This window comes from Anopheles arabiensis, chromosome 3, assembly GCF_016920715.1.
Source record: "Anopheles arabiensis isolate DONGOLA chromosome 3, AaraD3, whole genome shotgun sequence".
Lineage (NCBI taxonomy): Eukaryota > Metazoa > Arthropoda > Insecta > Diptera > Culicidae > Anopheles > Anopheles arabiensis.
Window position 1 is genome coordinate 4397125 of NC_053518.1, and position 18278 is coordinate 4415402.

Below are 18278 nucleotides of genomic sequence, written 5' to 3' on the forward strand. Positions count from 1 at the left end.
CAATACAAGTTGTAGAGCTTAAGATCGGCAGTAGTCAAATTAGATCCACAAGGGTGTACATGATTGAAAATTTATTTTGTTCGTGGATTTAACCAATTTTATATATATTATGCCAAAAATGTTCTCAAATGTGTTGTTAAACTTTAAGTTAGGATGCTGCATTGTAGATTTTTTCGAAAATTACCATTTTGATGCATTTATGACAAGTGTCCATCTTACCCGCAGTGTCCGTCTTTACCTACCTTCCCCTACTAAACGCGAGGAAGCGCAAACGGAACCAACACTGCCCCCATCCTCCTTTAAACTTACCTTCAGAGTGCAAACACAACTTCCACACAAACAGAATAGCAAACCAAAAAAAATCATACTTCTTCTGCTGCAGCATAGTTATTTGCAATTACCTGTAAACATTCTCGTTGACTCACTCGCTCAGGGGCCGCTGCCCGGATAATACATAATTAAGTGACACTAAATGGGCCCGATCACGATGGACGGTTGGGTTTGGTGCTTGTGCCTGTGTTCCGGCCGTTAGCTGCCATCCCTAGCCATGGGCCTGGGCTTTTCATTAAGTCCCTGTGTGCCGCCGCCGGCCCAAGGGAAGCCGCCACTTAGTGTGCGCGAGTGGTAGGGCGCGTCACAATCAAACATCCGGTGTCCGTCGCGATAAAGTCGCGGCGTCGGTACGTTAACAGCTTTGCTCTCGGCTCGGCTCAGTTGTACGACCTTTTTTAAGTTAAAATCTTAACGCTTGTTTGGCGAACGTTTTCATTAGCGGTTGCAGCGCAACAGTTGCGGCCCCAGTGCGCCCAGTTGCCACATGATAATGATAATCATATTTACCAACAACAGTGACGACGACAACGACGGCGATCAGTGCGGTGATCGGGTTGCCTCTTATCGTACCGTTGCGAGCAACCGGTTCAAAGTACGGTGGATCAGTTTTTTTCTGCGTGTGTGCCCATCGATGGCTTTCTTCACAGCATTATGCATTCCTGATCAACACCGGTCCGGTTGGAATATTGGAAACCGAACGCCGCACACACGTCTTTATCGGGCGGCTCGGAGCCGCTGGCAGCATTGAAGAGTTGATCGATACGCGTTCGCGTTGATATCATTTGTTATTTTACCATCGATCTCGCCGGGCCGGGTCGCTCGCTTTGAAACCGCCACGAAACGGCCACCTTTTGGATCATTTTTCATGTATTTATTTTACTTATTTCTCTTTTACTCCCCGCAAACAAGCAAGAGCAGCGTGCGTTTCGCTTCTTAGCAATCGCAAGATAATGTAATAATTATGATAAACATGTTTATTAAACAGAAAAAAGCGAAAAACTCATACACACATACACATACTCGTGCGTCAAAGTAAATAAATGGTAGCAAGGAGAAAAGCAAGAAGAACACCGTCATGTTTTCTTTTCCTGTGCATTCTCTCTGTATATGCCGACAAAGCCACGCCCTGCAGTAGACAGTGGCCTGTTTCCATCGTTGCCTTCTTTTACTCCATTTCAGATCGAACCCGTCATGAGCCACAAGCTCCGCCTTTCTTCTCACCAGCGTGAGAAGAACCGCTCACTATAGAGGGATTACAGTTTCGAAATTTATTATTTTGCCCTCTATTTTCTCGAGCGCCAGCCAGTGAACAAATTCATTAAAATCGTACCCGTAGCACTGTGGCTCGTAACACACAGCACAGACACGCTTGGCATTTGCATAAGAATAAATGTGACACATTAATTTAAATTTATGTTTCCGATTTTCGGGTTTCCGACATTGTGTGAGTGGAAAACTTTACAACGTTGTATATGCCATACGGAGAAGAGGTTTTTGATTGAAACGAGCGTTAGCAATTAAAAGCCGGTCATAAAAAGATGTGTACAATCATTATGCAATAGAACGCTTCTTAGAACATCGATTTCTCACACAAAAACGATCTTTCCGCAGGCGTAAATCGATCTTCTTAATCTCCATCTCTTGTTGTATCTCGAATCGAATCGATCAGTTTGACGTTAATCCTCACCTGAGATAAACAACAAAAAATAGCCAACAGATTGTGTGTGTGTGTATAAAAAAAAACACTCACACACGATCGTGTTCGTGTTTCCACCATCTCCCTCCCGATCTCATCACCCATCGATATGCTTCCCTCTGCATGCAAACGGCTAATGGAAAAGGTCGATACGATTTGATGAATTAATTTCCCATCGCTTTGCAAACCGAACAATCGAGCAGCCCAAATATTCGTATGCCATCTTGGGATGTTTGAATGCCGGGGGAGCTGAATGGGGTTGGTTTGCTCTTTTTCCCCCTTGTCTTTTTGCTACTCCATCTGCTCTTTTGTTTAATCCCACTTCCACACACGTCAAACGATCGTCAGTCAGTCAGCGCGCGATCAAGCGGGTCTAAATTTGTTTTTTTGTGTTTTGTCGTTTGCGTGTGTGTGTGTGTTTTTTTCCACCGTCTTTCACGTTTCTCGACATCCAGTTTTGAGGTGAATGTTTTAATTATTTCATCAAGATGAAAATGACGCGCTGCTGTGGTTTCGTTTTTGGCATTGATCGTGAAATTAGTCCCAAGAGAGCAGACGAACCAGGGAAAAAAAAATACGAATAACAAAACCGGTTTAAAGGTTACCGTTTGTATCGCTGCACACACACTCACACGCACACATACTACCTCCTCATGCTGACGTATCATCATGCTAATGGTGCCGTGGTTGTACGTGGAAATTAATTTGAAGGATAAAACAATTCAATCAACCACCGACTAACAAGCCCGGCACAACCATAATGCTCTCGTTCAACTCAGTTCAAGGTTAGTCTGGAGAGAAGATGGCTGCTGCGAGGAATCCTTTCACAGTCGCACCGTTAATTCACTTAAGCGAACCGCGATCATCGCAAACATTCGCATCCTCCCCTGTCATCCCTTTTGTTTCTTCCGCCCAGTTTCCCCCGCAGGGAGAAAATGTCGATTGTTTCGCCAGAGATTGCATTCTTTGTCTGCCTGTAGAAGTGTAGAAGGGCAGAAAAAGAAGTGCCCGGAAACGGCCCCAGCAATGCCGACGACGATCGACGGTTCGATCGTTGTCTCGTAAATTGAATTCACTCATTTTCGCCGCTCCACGGCTATGCGCAGCACCGTGGTAAGCGCTGGTTTTACACGTGTAAAGTGCCGCCAGCCGCATGGCTTGCTGTTGCGTGGCATAGCGTGGCGAGGCTTGATGTGAGCTGTGTGCACGAGACTTCATCGATTAATCGAGGCCGATAAATCCGTTACCAATCGGTGGCATGATTTGTGGGCAGACGGCAGCAGCAGGCCATGCTTCGCCCGGAGTGTGTGTGTGTGTGCGATGGGTCTGCTTTTGTTCTCTTGCCGCTGCTGATCACTTTGCGGCGATCGCGTTCCGCTCCAGTGGATGAAAGCAGGCGAACAAAACACACTGTAAGGCAGGGCGAAAAAACTCGCAGGAAGAAGAAAAACCCCATCACGCCCCACGCGCTCTTTCTCTGCTTGTGTGAAGTTCGTCCTTATCGAAAAGCCATTATTTTATACCGCAGCTTACTAGATGAAACAAAGCCATCGATTTCAGCACGCACACGGAGCTGAAATAGCTCGAGAATGTGCGCGAGCTCGCCCTTGCTTGCACACCGGGGCTGGCAGGCTGGCTCGCGAGATAATTCCATCCATTCCGGTCCGATTGCGATAAAGACCGTGTTTCGTCTACACTGTGTGTGTGTGTGTGTGTGGGGTAGCTTTTGCGAAAGTTGATAAAGAAATAATTTAATCATTATTTACACAGCGAGAAGCGTGAGCGTCGTTACTGGTTGCGATGGTTGATTGTTTGGTACAAACTGTGGGCAGGAAAGTATAAGTCGATGCCCCAATGGAAGGCTTGAAATTGTTCTGCGTTACGGAATGTTGCGAGAAATATGATTTGCGTGAAGATTTCTTCATAATTTATTATTTCTTTCCAATGTTGATTGCATTTTCTTTACTTTTCTTTCTTTACATGAGTTCGGAGTCTCTTGTTCTCAAACTTTGTTTTTTGAGTCCTTCTCATCAACAGTAAGCTCATCAAAGACCTGTCAATTTGTCCTCGGAAGTCCTCCGGCAAGACCTCCGATCGACCTTCCCGCAAATCGTTGGCACACGCCGCTTCGACGCGATCCTTGAACAAATCCTTCTCACACACACCGTCAATCCTCCGATCAATCTCCGAAGGCCATTCATTGATCTCCAGCTGATCTGTTGGCTCAAGAAAAAAATCGAAGTACCAAAGCAGCCATCGTTCCTGGAACATGTCCTCACCAAGCTCAAACCCTTCGAACGGTAGCGCTCCGGTGACAACTTTGGGAACAAAATGACATGAGACATCCCGTGGACCGGATTGCTTGTTTGCTTGCTTGCTTGCTTGCTTCATCCCTGTCCTAGACATCCTTCAGCCTTCCTAGACAATCTTGCCTTTTTGTGTTTCTTTTTCCTTCTTTTTCCCCTCGGGGATAAGCTTACTCACTCTCTCATGTCTCTATGTGTTAGCTTTCCACCGTCCTTGCTGAGACCAACTTGCGCTTGGCCTTGTTTGTGGGACCGAAGGGAAATGGCCATCATTAGGGGCCACCGGTTTTCGGGCTAGGGCGGGAATGTGCGTGTAGTCCACAGGGAGTAACTAATATGCAAACAAACAGGCGAGGTTTCTTCTCCTGGTGGGAGAAGAGTGTTTACGCTCCTACTTGGACCAGGGCTCTGAACACCTTCATTTGCCGGCCACACTTGACGCTATTTAATGGGAGTCGTGCGACAGCTCAGCTCAACAAACACATCGTGTCCTCGAGTGTTCTACCCGATCAAGGTTCCGGGATGGAGATTTAGGCGAAGGTCTCGTTAGTTGAATGAAGCAGGTTGAGGAAGAGCGCATTGGAATGGAAATGGCTTACGCGTGGCACGAATTTATTTCAAGGTTTTGCTAGATTTTCAGACACGATTGCTTGTTTGACTACTTGTTCGAAGCTTCCCGAGAGCAGTATCACTTGCTAGACGGGAATGTGTTAAACGATCAATCTATTAACACACTCGATCTATTTTTGGGGATCGAAAATCGAACTTTCAATTGATTGGAGCTCTTGTAGCTGAACATTCACGTACGAGTACAATCAGCGCATGATTGAGAAACGAATCGTTGCAGACTTCGGACTCCAAATTGATTTGTTTGGCTCGAAATGTAGCACCACGGTGATAAAAGTATTCTATTCGAGCGTGGCAACAAATGTTGGTTTTGTGATTGTGTTGTGAGTTAAAAATAACTCCTCTAACAAGCTCCCCGGAGGATGGCGCGACATTCCTCGATCGCATCCTAATTGAGACTTGATTGGCTGAGTGAGAGATGATTTGCCTCAATCCTTCTCCTTGAAAGGAGTGTTCAACAATGGGGTGTGAATTGAATCATCATGTGAATATTGAACACATTTTTTCTTCGGTCTCCAGCTTAGCCCCAATTCCCTCCAAAAGTATCAAAAACACATTATTGTATGATTGCTGGTCAGTTGGCAGCAAAAAAAGAGAACAGCAGAGAGCTCATTTTCAAACCAATTTGCTCAATGCCGAAAACAACACAAGCAAAATTAGACGAAAATCAACCTTATTGCTTTTTAATTCCCCTTTTCGAGCAAGTACACACAGCCCCGGTACACACAGTAATTGCTCTCAAAACACAGAAGCCGGGAAGGGAGGGGGAGAGGACCGAAATCACGGAACGGACCTCTGTCGGTTACGGTTGCAGGGCAGCAAACCGCTGCCGAACCAAATCATGACCGATCGGGGTGTAATTTTCCATCCAACAGAACCGACCGCTTTTCTCCCCGTTTCCGTTCTCATTCGCTGGGAGTGTCCAATTTTGGGGGCTCATTTAGGGAAAATGGAAGCATTACGATGATGGCGCACAACGAATCGAATTCTAATCGGGTTAATTGTAGTCCATTCGAATTCATTGAGCTGCAATTACGCACCGCCAAAAGCCTTCGGTGTAGGAGTGGACGGTGGTGCGCTGGGTGGGTAAAGAGAGTTTAAATTACACATTCAGGGGTTTCGGTGGTTTTGGTTGGTAATTTTGTACTGAAATTCCGAAACCGACACACACACCTACCGAAAAAAGAACTCTCGCTCTCCCCCATCGGACTGCCGATTTGCTAGACTGCACTGACGTATTACGCAGCCATTGAAGCTACTGGGTTGAAGGTGGAAGACGAAAAAGAGCTGGAGAAAAGCAAAAGGAAAATTCAATCCTCCTTCATTTGCGCAAAAAAGGGGTTGGAAAGCAATGGCCGCAGCTTAGAGGCTTTGTTGCGAGGATGCACAAGCTTAGCATTCTCTTACTACTGCTGCTGCTGCGGATGAATTAGAGAGTCAGTAAATGAAGGCACAACTTGAACTGGGTCCCAGAGCCCAGGGCCTGACGATCGAAGCATACCAATGAACAAAACAACAACGAAATGGATAGAAAGAGCTGAACTTAATTTTCCCCGTTCGGTGTTAATTGAAGAGTCCAGCGTACCGCCATCATGATTGGCCGCAATTAGGTTTAATTGTTTATTTATTTACGGTTATTGTTTTACCGATTTCCGTTCACACTGTAGCTGTAGCAGCAGCAGCTGTGTGGAGCCACCCGTCGTTTTTTGGAGCGCTTTTCCTGGCGCGTAAAATTACAGTATTAGAGGAACCCCGTGGATGGGGATGGAGCACCGTTCGCTTTCTTGGCCAACACCACCAACAGCGGGAACATTCCATCGGTGCAAGGAGCGTGTGCTGAATGAGAGGAAAGGTGGTGGAGCTTTCCTTTCGCAATAATCCACCGGATATGAGACCAGCGGGCGGGAGGCAGCAGCGGCGGAATGCCTTCACTCTATATGTTGCCGGGCCGGCAGGCAGGCAGCCTAGGTTGAATTTTTGGAGCAATTTTTCCGTCCGGCCCCGGGTGCAATTATCGCGGGCATAAAACAATCGCCCGGACCCCACAGGGCGACCACACATACTGGTGAATGGTGTCGGTGGCCGCTTGCAGTGAACGAATTAATTAGAAAAAAGTGTAATAATGATACACACACACACACACCTCAGGGTGTCTTGCAAAAGGTGTTGCGGTGTGTTTGTGTGTTTGCGACGGTGTGATGGACATGGACACATGGGATGTAATGAATTTCCACCACGGATTCGGAGCGATGCCGGTATGGCCTGCCATTGCGCGTGAGAAGGAATGCGTGGGATTTGTACCGATTGCAGGGCGGTGTGGTTGAATTGTGTTTAGAAGCTCTGAGTGGGAAAAATGTAGTGTGTGAAATGTACTAGGTACCGTTTGATGCAGCATTTTGAAATCCTTTTGACTGTTGTTTCCACAATAGTGACGATTTAGAGCATGGTGAAAGTCTTTTATGCATTTAAAATATAATTTAAATTTATTTATTTTATACATTAAACGTACTTCACAAACATATTGATGCATAAACATAAAAGGACTCTATTTGATTGTTTCTGTTTCTGTTTGTTCATACTGTTTTTATGCGACAGACGCAATAAAAAATAAAGAAAATCCACCATACTGTTTCAACACAAAGCGATGGGCCATCTGTAGTATATGTATGGATGGATATTTTTAAACCAAACTCCGTCCCGACAACGAGCCGTTGACGGCAATGTGTTGCGATTTCAAACAAAACCACGCCAGAACAAACAATACGGCGGTGCAAAACCCTTCGTGCCTTCGTGCCATCAGTTTGTCTGAGTTGAAAATAGACTCCTGCATCAAGGTTCGCCCGTATGCCATCAACCTAACGACAAGCACCTCAAGGATACGCAGGCAGCACCGTCCTAGACGCAACCATATCATCCCAAACGCAAACAAAAACATCTAAAATTCACTTCACAAAATCAACTGGAGTAAAATGGCTTTACAACAAAAAAAAAAAATGTAAAAAGTCCGTCAAAACCGCATCAGGACGCGGACAGCAACAGAGTCCAAAAAAAGCAACGAAACAAAAGCGGATATGCCACCCGTCCGGCAGATGTGTGTGTGTGTGGCGAGAGAAACACGTGTGTGCAGTCACATGTGAGGGGTTAATTTCGAAAATTATACAATTGAAAAAATAACATCTCGATTCTCGCAGCAACCCGCAGCCACGGAACGCATTGACGCTGGGAAGCCTGTTTTCCCCTTTGCAACCATCCCCAGCATTCCCCCGCCGAGAAAACGGGAAGTGAACGCCATTGGGGTTGTTGGCGCAGGGAATGAAAACGCACCCCCTTTTCGACGTGTGTGGTCCCGGTCCAGGAGCGAGCAGAGGCACACGAGAACGAGACGGAGCACACCAAAGCGGAGCGGGTTTCGGTACGGTAATAGAGTTGTACCGCGTGCGCACGCACACACTCTCGCATCGTCACAAGCATTTTCCCCTGCAAATTGACTTTTTCACGCACACAAACGTACGGTGGAGAAAACACGCCCATTTTCCTTACCTGCCGCACCACTACAACCGCAAGCGGGGTTTGCTGTTTCTTCCTTTTCTGTCTCCCGCTCCATCCGCTAGCGTGCTCTCTTTCGTGTGGCTTTCCGCAGACTAACACAACAAAAAATGCTACCCCTTTGCGTAAGGGAAGGGATGATTGACTGGCGAAGGAGAGAGTGAGAAACACACACAGCAGCAGTGTTGTTGCTGGAAGGGATGGGAACAGCGGAGCGGGTGCCGCTGGCAGGGAGTCTGCGAGATTGAGACTGTCAGTCAGGGTGCGTTTGACATTTCATTTCATTTCATTTTCAGACATTGTCACATCACAATTTATCTCGTGCGTCGGTCGAGTGCGGTCCGGTTTCGGGTATATTTGTTCGCAGCAGACGAAGACGTGTGTGAAGACGTGTGTGAGACGACAACACAGACCCAAAAGGCACGCGTCGAAGCAGTGTGTTGTGGTGCAGTGATTGAAGTCGCTCTCAGGCACAAGTGCCGCGTTTGTGCAGATGTGAATTGAAGTGAGCGTTTGAAGCAGTGTTGTTTGAATGCAGTTAGAACGTTGATAGTGTGACGTTGTGCTTGAGTAGACGCACCCAGTGACAGTGATTATTGTTGAAACATTTTGGTGTTTGTGTGATTACTTGAGGTAGAGACCGGAGATAGTGAGACAAGAACATGGCCCTAGAAGATCGCTGCAGTCCCCAGAGTGCTCCTAGTCCACCGCATCATCACCACAGTAGCCAGAGCCCGACGAGCACGACCACGGTTACGATGGCAACGGCAAGTCCTGTGCCCGCCTGCACCACCACCACCAGCACCACCAGCACCTCTGGCGCTAGCGCGACTAGTTCGCCTACCCGCGACGAGATGTCGCTAGTGGTACCGATCTCTCCGCTGCACATCAAGCAGGAACCGCTCGGCAGCGATGGACCGATGCCAGCGCAGCCACCTCACCACCACCAGCATCCCCACCACCACCAGCTACCCCATCATCCCCATCATCAGCATCATCCGCAGCAGCAGCCCTCCCCGCAGACCTCCCCGCCCGCCAGCATATCCTTTTCCATCACCAACATCTTGAGCGATCGGTTTGGCAAGGCAACGGCCGAACAGCAGCAGCAGCCCCATCCGCAACCTCCTGCCATCCGCGAACCGATCAGCCCCGGACCGATCCATCCCGCGGTGCTCCTGCCCTACCCACAGCACGTGCTCCACCCTGCGCACCATCCGGCCCTGCTCCATCCAGCGTACCACACCGGCCTTCACCATTACTACCAGCCGTCGCCATCGCATCCACAGCCGATTGTGCCCCAGCCTCAGCGAGCGTCTCTGGAGCGAAGGGACAGCCTGTTCCGGCCGTACGACATCAGCAAGAGCCCGCGCCTTTGCAGCAGCAATGGAAGCAGCTCGGCCACCCCTCTGCCCCTCCATCCGTACCACACGGACAGCGATTGCTCGACGCAGGATTCAACGTCCGCCCCGAGTCCCGCCACGTACGGTGATATCGCTTCGCCCTCGTCCGCCTCCTCCGCCATGACCACGCCGGCCACTACCAGCAGTCCCACGGGCAGTGTGTACGACTATAGCCGCAAAGCGAGCGCCCTGGACCATCGAGCCGCGCTGCTGAATGGATTCAGTGCAGCCGCCAGCTACCCCAAACTCCACGAAGAGATCATCAACAGCCACCGCAAGTTCCAGGCGAAGCTGATCGAATCGCAAACGAAGGCGGCACTGGCTGCGGCGGCCACGGCTGCTGCGGCGGCCGCTTCCGCGACACCCCACAACATGCCACCGCTGGGCAGTTTGTGCAAGACGGTGTCACAGATCGGACAGCATGTGGCCGGTACGGGCAGCTTGAACGGATCGAGCAGTGCAGCGAATGGGGCGTCGAATGGTGGTTCCGGTGCTCCGGCCACTGCCAAACCAACGCCAAAGCCCATCCCGAAACCAGCGCCGAGCTCGGAAACCAATGGTTCCTCGTCGCAGGACGCTGGCATGGAGTCGTCGGACGATGCGAAGTCGGAAACGAGCAGCACCAAGGATGGAAGCGAAAATGGCAGCAATCTGTGGCCGGCCTGGGTGTACTGCACGCGGTACAGCGATCGTCCAAGCTCTGGTAAGTTTCTAGTTTGTTATTTGGGGGGGGAACTTTAGTCTTGTAACTGGCCAGGTGTAACGATTTGATTACATGCCACTCACTGTGTTGGTGGAACGATGTCAACTACTGCTGGGGAGAAATCAATAATCAGGAAAGGCAGTCCCTTTTTCCGCATGTTTCTGTCAAAGTGAGGAAACTAATTAGTACGTTCTCCATCGCACAACAAGTCAACATGTCACACTGTTTGGCTGTTAGAGGACCCCAACTAGGACAAGACCTATAATCATTAAAGTCAATGGAGGAAACAAAAACCGCAAAACGGAGCTTGTGAGTGATGAATAGTTGTGTCCATTTACCGTACAATTGTGACATTTCTACTGTCCGTTAGGCATCGAAGAAGAGGTAGAAAAAAGGTCATTGAAATAGTTCTACTTCAATCGATTCCTATTATCATGCACACAGACACTCGCTCTCATTGCTAATTGAATCAATATGCCTCCTGCAGCACTAAAACGAGCAATAAAAACACACACACTATCAGGAACGATTGTTAGCCGCTGTAACACAATATCCATCCACTTGAATCGTGCAATATTTATAGGATTTTAATCACTCGAGGGTCCTTCAGCCAGGGTGCAGCTGAATGCTGCGGGCCCCTTTCCCGCCCGAATGATAATAGACATCGGCGACAGCGCAAAGGCCTCGCATGGATTTTCCACACGCGCGTGGTGATGTGATAATTTATTCATAACCCTCATATTTCTGTTATCGCCTGCGTGAGCTCGATAGTGCTCCGGTTCGGATAGCCGCTGGCACTGGCACCGGGCCTCATTAGCACTCGGACGCACGGGCGGTGGAATTTTCGATAATTTATGGTCCTACCTCGACGCTCGATTGACGCCCGCGGAAATACACCGAAACCGAACGCTCAATCACGTTTCACACCCTCCGGGCGAAACGGCTCTTGATCATGAAGACTTCCGCTTGGACTGCTTGGTGTATCTATTTTGGATTGTAGCTTTTTTTCTTATTTGCTGTGTGTTATATTTGCATTTTGCCGCTCAATTTGGTCCCTTCGGTGGGTGTGGGATTGGCCGCCTCGATAAGCCCGTTGGACGATTTAACGCTCCATTAGCAAACGGCAACATACGCAAGCAGCTTTTGCGCGCAAGATGCGTTCAATGTACACGCTTTTGAGCGCTTCATCGACCCTGGTTGCCCTGGCAACCATTTTGCGCAGTGTCTGTCTGTCACGTGTCACGTCCTTACGGTCTGGGCGCGTTGCTGGACGCAAACAAAAAGAGAAACACAACTTTGCCCGAGAGCTTAATGATCGCTGCAAAATCAAGAAAGATCGTTTAATTTACTCACAGTCCATCCCACTACAACCACTAGGGGATAGCAAGGGGAGCAAAAAACACATAAAAAGGATTTATATACAGCTCCCTGTTTGATCCTTTTCTGTGCATCTCCCAGTGGAAAACGCAGCACTGGAGCAGTGCATTAAGAAATAATAAATGAATTACCGCGCCAAGAAAAAAGTCGTCTCCGTCTTGCGCGCGATCCCACCGCCCCGACCGGGAGCGAATAATGATGATGATTGCAATCGCGTCCATTTTTAACTTACTCTCTTTTACTCTCCGTGCGTTGTTTGCGTTTTGCCTGTTTGCTAGCTCAAAGCGCAGTGAAGTGTGTATGTGCAATTGCACAGTTTTACGATAGCCATCGCTACTCTTGTTGCACTCCTTGCAGCGCCCCTTTAACCCCTCGCGTTGTTCGATGGAGGATTAATTGAGTCGAAAAAAAAGCGGAGGTGCGCTGCTCGATAAATTCACCAAGCACGAAGTTGCACTGGAATTGCTTCATTTGCCACGTTGGCCTAACCTGCTGGCAAGAAAGGATGGCATGGAAGTTAATTAATTTACTATCGACCGGGGTTTAGCTACTACGAAGCTCAGGGACGAAGTTTTATGGGTGCTGCTCCTCGCAAAGCGCGCAAAGAGCCTTGGCTGTGCTGGAAGTAAAACTTCTAGGTGCAGGCGGAGCTTTTTTATGTTCCATTTCGGTGGAGAATTCAACACACAAGCTCCCACCGAACCCGCAAGCAACCTTTAAGCCAATAAAGCTGGCTGATATTTCAATTTATTAGAAGCAATTAGAAAAAGTTTCTGGTGCGCTCCGCACCCAACCCCATAATGGTTAACGTTTCGTAACGTTTGCGTTTGCAGCAAAAGAGGCCAGATTGTAATAAAACTTTTACCCTATTTGCTGGCGAGTTATGAAAACACGAGCACGGCATTCCAGCGGGGCAAACGATCAAACTATTAAAGCTATAAAGTGAGATCGTAAAGGCGGTTTAATAGAAACTAATTCTCTTTGGAGGTTCTCGCAGAGGCACAGTTCTAAGTGCTTGAGAAATGGAGGGGTTTTAGAGACAAAAAAAATGATCCACACCCCCATGCACACAGACAAATCACATAAATGTTTCCAATCGATCGATCGGGTGTAACAGTAGCACACTCACTTGTCAAACACGTCGTTCGAACAAATTAATTTCCAATCGGGTAACAACAACTCCCATCCGCCTGCGCACCCCTTTTCGAAGGGAAGCCCACTATCGCAGCCACTGCCTAAGGAAGCTGAGTTCTGTCGACAGCTCATCTGTCAGTCGTCGCCCTGCTGCGTTCGCTTTTTCGGGGGAGCACTGATAGGTTTCTATTTCGTTCGTTCTATTCCATTCCCTTCGTAGTGTTCCCGTTTTCGATGTACATTTTCGATTATCGTTCGATTATTAGACGGACGGAGCGGCGGACGGGAATTTCTAGTTCGGTACATTTTTTACTAGCTTTTAATAGGGTTTCATTTTTCATCCATTTATCGCGACTTCCAAAGTATTACACCACACACAAACGCATACAGAGTTTGCGCCCCCGAAAAATTGTCCGCTTTCGTCGCCCGTGTCATTTATCGATCGGCATTAAGTGGGAAAGCGTGCGTGCCGGTCGTTTTCGTTTAATTTCGGGCCGCAACTGATGAAGGTTTGTGTGTTTGTTGTTACTGTGCTATGTTTGGTGGTCCCCTCTATCGGTGTGAACAAATGGGTACTGTTTCGTTTATTTTTAGGAATGTTGCTCACAAATGCAAACTTTTTTCGAAACCGTGTTTCATTAGGCGAAATGCGTTTAAGCAGAGATTCCTCACCGGCACCTTGCCAGTATTTGTTTCTTTTAAAAATGAATTTCTTCTATTTCAAACATTCAACAATAGGGCCCCAAACGGGTGCTAAACGGTATCCCTAATTTGTGGCATCTTGTTGTGTGCGGTCTAAACAAAATTCACCTTCCCAAAAGCTCGCGAAGGAACTCACCCAGCAAAGCGATTAAGTTTCTTTGTTTATGGGAATGCGTCATCCGTTAGCGTTCATCAAAATTTTATTCCATTCCATTTGTGACGATTTATTCGTCAATTTCAGTCAGTCAGCCGTCTCTGCTTTGCTCCCGCCGCCCCGAGCTAACCCCTTTCGCTGTATAAGGCTCTATTAAAATGTCAAATTATGATAAACCATCGAACCGTCAGATCGGCCCACAGTCATAGTGAGTGAGTTGTAGTGCCTCAGTTCCCGCGGTGAGGCTCACTTGGCAGCTCCCGAAAAAAAAATACCAACGGAGACATTAATATTCATCCCGCAAGAGCGCAAGAGACGAAAGGACGACGAGCTCACGTAGCGGAGAGAACGTTGGAAAGGGGAACAACAGGGCCCAAGAAGTGGCTCGAATTAATTATCGAATTAATATATTAATTAACCTTCTATTGCGTACGCTCGGGATTACGCGCGGGACTACATCGGGCGTCGAGAGAAAAGCGCCCGCAACTGACCCACGCGGGCGCTCGGGCTATCCCGGGCCGGCCTCATTAATTAGTGCGATTATTTATTTCAACTAATTTAAATGAAGCAATGGGGGCAACGCAGCGCACCAGCGCAGCGTCAGGAGAAAATAGCGAAAGCGTTCGTGTAAAATTTATGAACCAAGGGGTGAAGGAAATTCGAGCCACCATTCGGGGAGTAATCGTAAAAATGGTCTCAAAGTGAAATAAACACATTCCTCTTGCAAACGGTGCTCCGCTGCCCGCTGCTTGGGGTCTTAATCTTATGGGAGCTTTCGTTCCCGTTCCCCTCCATGTCTTTACGACGGCCATGTTTGTGCCAGCGCCAGCCAGCGAGAAAACAGTGCTAATGCAAAACAAACAAACCGCTGCCAGAACAGGGAAGAGGGGAAGGGCCAAATTCTCGATCCCCTCGGTGCAATAAACAGTACGATCATTTGCTTTCACCTACCTATACATCCTCGGCAAACTGTACACACCACACTGGCTCGATTTATCTCATCCGACGGTTAATTGAATTAGATAAGAGCGACAGTAATGATTATTTATTCACCAACGGTCGAGTATCTCTCGCCATCCCCTCCCCCTTGTGGCATCTCTCGGGGCATTTTCTTGCCTAGCAATTTTGCAGTCGTTAAAGCCAGTGACATTTTTATTAATTTTCTGCTTTTCTCTCTCTCTCTCTCTCTTACTCCCGCTACAGGTCCTCGCTACAGACGCACGAAGCAGCCGAAGGAAAAGGGCGACAGTGAGGAGAAGCGCCCACGGACAGCCTTTTCCAATGCGCAACTGCAAAGACTGAAGGTAAGGTTTCGTTTTTCCCGTCTCGCTCTTTCCTCGTTGTTTTACCTCCCAATGCACAACACGCTTTGCCCAGCGCTCTTTCTACGATGTACTATTTGCCTATTACCATCTGTTCTAATCGTTTGCCATTTGTTTGTGCCTCTTCTCTCGGTCTCTGCAGAATGAGTTCAACGAAAATCGCTATCTGACGGAAAAGCGGCGGCAAACGCTCAGTGCCGAGCTGGGGCTGAACGAGGCGCAAATCAAGATCTGGTTCCAGAACAAGCGGGCCAAGATCAAGAAGAGCTCGTCGGAGAAGAACCCGCTCGCCCTCCAGCTGATGGCCCAAGGTCTGTACAATCACTCGACCGTGCCGCTCACGAAGGAGGAGGAAGAGCTCGAGATGCGCATGAACGGACAGATCCCGTAAAAAAATAAAATAAAACGGAAACGCATTCGGACGGATCGCAGATACACACACACACATGCTTGACAACCATCCTATCCCCAACTTTCACCCACCTTCTAACAGGGTACAAGTAGCGGACGTCCCTACAGAAGAGCGATGGCTTAGTTGGTTCGCTGGTGCAATACTAAGAGACAGAGAGAGAGCGAGAAAGCTTAAAAAAAAGGATCATCAAGCAACAAGGTGGGGTATGGTGGTGAGACGTCCGGAAGGCGACGAGGACAGCAAGAATCAAAGCAATACTATAAAGTGGCTAATACAACGCGACAAGGATACCTACTTTAATTGATAAGGGTTACAGATGTTTGTAAATTATTATTCCTCCATTTTCCGACAGCTCTCTCGCGCTCTTCTCTGCTTTGGAAATTCTTTTCAAGTAGCGTCCTATATTGTTTAGTGAACTGTACAGTGAGTTTGTAAATATAAAAAGAGAGCAAGTTTTTAGCAGTGTTAAGAGCAAAGACGACGCAGCAAACGACAAACCTAACCAGTTGTGGGTTTCCTTTCCTATTTAGAGTAGAAAACAGAAGTTATTGCAAAACATAAAAAGATCGTTAAAATGCCTCAAAATGGTTTCAATCATCAAAAGCAAAAAGGGGGCGAAAAGTTTAAGGCATCTACAAAAATGTTTCTCACTAGAGTGTTCCGAGCACCAGCATTGAAGAGTTCTGTGTAAAAGTTGCAATTATCAATCGTTCTCTCGGGTAGGAAAAGAAAGTAGGAAGCGTAGCACATTAAGCAAATGCAAGTATTATATTATCTCTAATTATATCCTACCCATATGAAAGAATATATACATAAAAAGAAAGAGAGAGAGATAACCCTCCTAGCAAGTATGAAGAGAGTTGTTTTGCTGAATGTGTTTAGGCCGGCGCGTTTAGAGTGCGCCATTTAGCGTCCATGGCAAACAAACAAGTTAAGCAGTTACGTATGTATTGTAAATTTATTATGAAAACAACGCGTATATTGTACAACAACTAAAAACCACCACGGTACTAGTGCGTAAGTGAACAGAAAACATGGACAGCTACAATACAGAAACACAAATACATACACACTCACACACACACACACACACACACACACACACACTTTTGCACACTCTCATGTGATATCGCGAATGAAGCAGTAAATTAAAGTATGAAAATTTAATATTCAAATCGAAAACAGTCAAGAGTTTATGCTTTTATTTGCTATTGATGAACCAATCCGGTATTATATCACACAAGACACGCTGTTGTTGGTTTTTTACACTCCAAACGACTTCACTTCGCTATGCAGATTGGCTGGGTGTTTTTTTTCGCTATCGATCCAAACTTCTGTTTTATTGGCATTGGCTAATCATGTTTTCCCTTCCTCGTGTTGTTACCTTTCTCTCGTTCACAGCCTCTCGAAATGCTCCACAAGCCTCGAAACTCCTGTGAAGAAGTGAGTGCCGAACGCTGTGCTCACTGTTGTTGCCCAATCCGGCCACTAAATGCTACCGTTTACCGATCCGGAGGGCCCCCCCCCCCCTGAAATGCTGTAAATTCCAGTAGCAAAGCCAGTGGCGATTGAAAACATCCACCGAACGGGGGGAAAGGGAAGAGGAGAACGAGAAATTTGAATATAATATTCCAAGTGCACCCCCATTTCGTAAGCAGCGGGCAGTCAATTAATCAACGCCGGTTGAGCTCAACCGTGCGCCGAGAGCCTCACAATTCGAGACAATAGCATTTCGGGGCGGTGAAGGTGTGCACTCGGTGTGCCGTCCAAACCAGCTGGGGTGAGTTGTTGAGATGTAAAGAAAACCGAACCGATACAGTTGATTTTGCAAACCGAAGATGGGAGTACGGAAGGGGAGGAAAAACCTTGCCAAAGGTGTGTGAAATGGAGGAAAGCACTCTCGTGTAGCTTCTGTTTTGGTGGTCGGTTTGTTTTTCGAGAGTGCCTTATGAAATGCACCCGTGGTAGTGTTTGCTTTTGGTTTACCAACACAAAACATTCCAGCACGAACGCTTCGCGAAGGGTTCGAGCAGATGAAGCGCCTCTTTTTGTGGATGGAATTGCCAGTAGCAAATTCCTGAGGGGGGTAGAGTTGGCGATTTGCGCCTCGAATTGTGCTCGAATTGAAGCATGAAACTGTTTTGCCTGCAGCGAACGATCGAGTGTCCACCATTTTGTAATTAATAAGATCACTCGAGGGTCGAGGGTATAATTAGCATAAGCAGATTTTGGAGATGGAAACGATCGACTAAAAAGGGAAAGGTAGGTGATGATCATGATCACGATCGCTCAACAGTCTGTGTAAGGTCGTTAGCAAACGAATGCAACTTTGATGTAGTTGATGGGCTTCATGGTATTTGCCAAAATGATGTGATTGCAATCATAAGTCTGGCAATACGATCTTGATAGTTTGCAACTCCTTTTTGACTCAATGAAACGTTTTCAATGTGACGATCTTTGCCAATTTTCGACAGCTTTTCTAGAACACCATTTCCTTTCCACAGTTTCACCACAGATCGCATGTTGGAATGACCAGTCGCTCCACCCATTCAGTCTTTCGTGCCTT

General features: G+C 47.4%; 1 protein-coding gene across 2 annotated transcripts; it reads left to right on the forward strand.

The window, feature by feature from the left end:
- Window positions 1-8798: 8798 nt before the first annotated feature.
- LOC120904009 (segmentation polarity homeobox protein engrailed) lies at window positions 8799-16894 on the forward strand. 2 transcript variants are annotated; one of them, XM_040313709.1, is made up of 4 exons: window positions 8799-10611; window positions 15182-15282; window positions 15443-15611; window positions 15794-16894. In XM_040313709.1, exons 1-4 carry the CDS (start codon window positions 9171-9173, stop codon window positions 15802-15804), a joined length of 1722 nt encoding a protein of 573 aa, XP_040169643.1. In that variant the 5' UTR covers window positions 8799-9170; the 3' UTR covers window positions 15805-16894. The 2 variants fall into 2 exon arrangements, with proteins under 2 accessions (XP_040169643.1, XP_040169642.1); XM_040313708.1 differs by having other exon boundaries at window positions 15443-16894.
- Window positions 16895-18278: the final 1384 nt, after the last annotated feature.

What these genes read in the sequence shown, in the direction of transcription:
- LOC120904009 (XM_040313708.1), top strand. Translation starts at nt 9,171, where the DNA reads ATGGCCCTAGAAGATCGCTGCAGTCCCCAGAGTGCTCCTAGTCCACCG. An exon ending in CAGCGATCGTCCAAGCTCTG is followed by an intron (nt 10,612 to 15,181) that starts GTAAGTTTCTAG and finishes CTCCCGCTACAG; the next exon opens with GTCCTCGCTACAGACGCACG. An exon ending in CGCAACTGCAAAGACTGAAG is followed by an intron (nt 15,283 to 15,442) that starts GTAAGGTTTCGT and finishes CGGTCTCTGCAG; the next exon opens with AATGAGTTCAACGAAAATCG.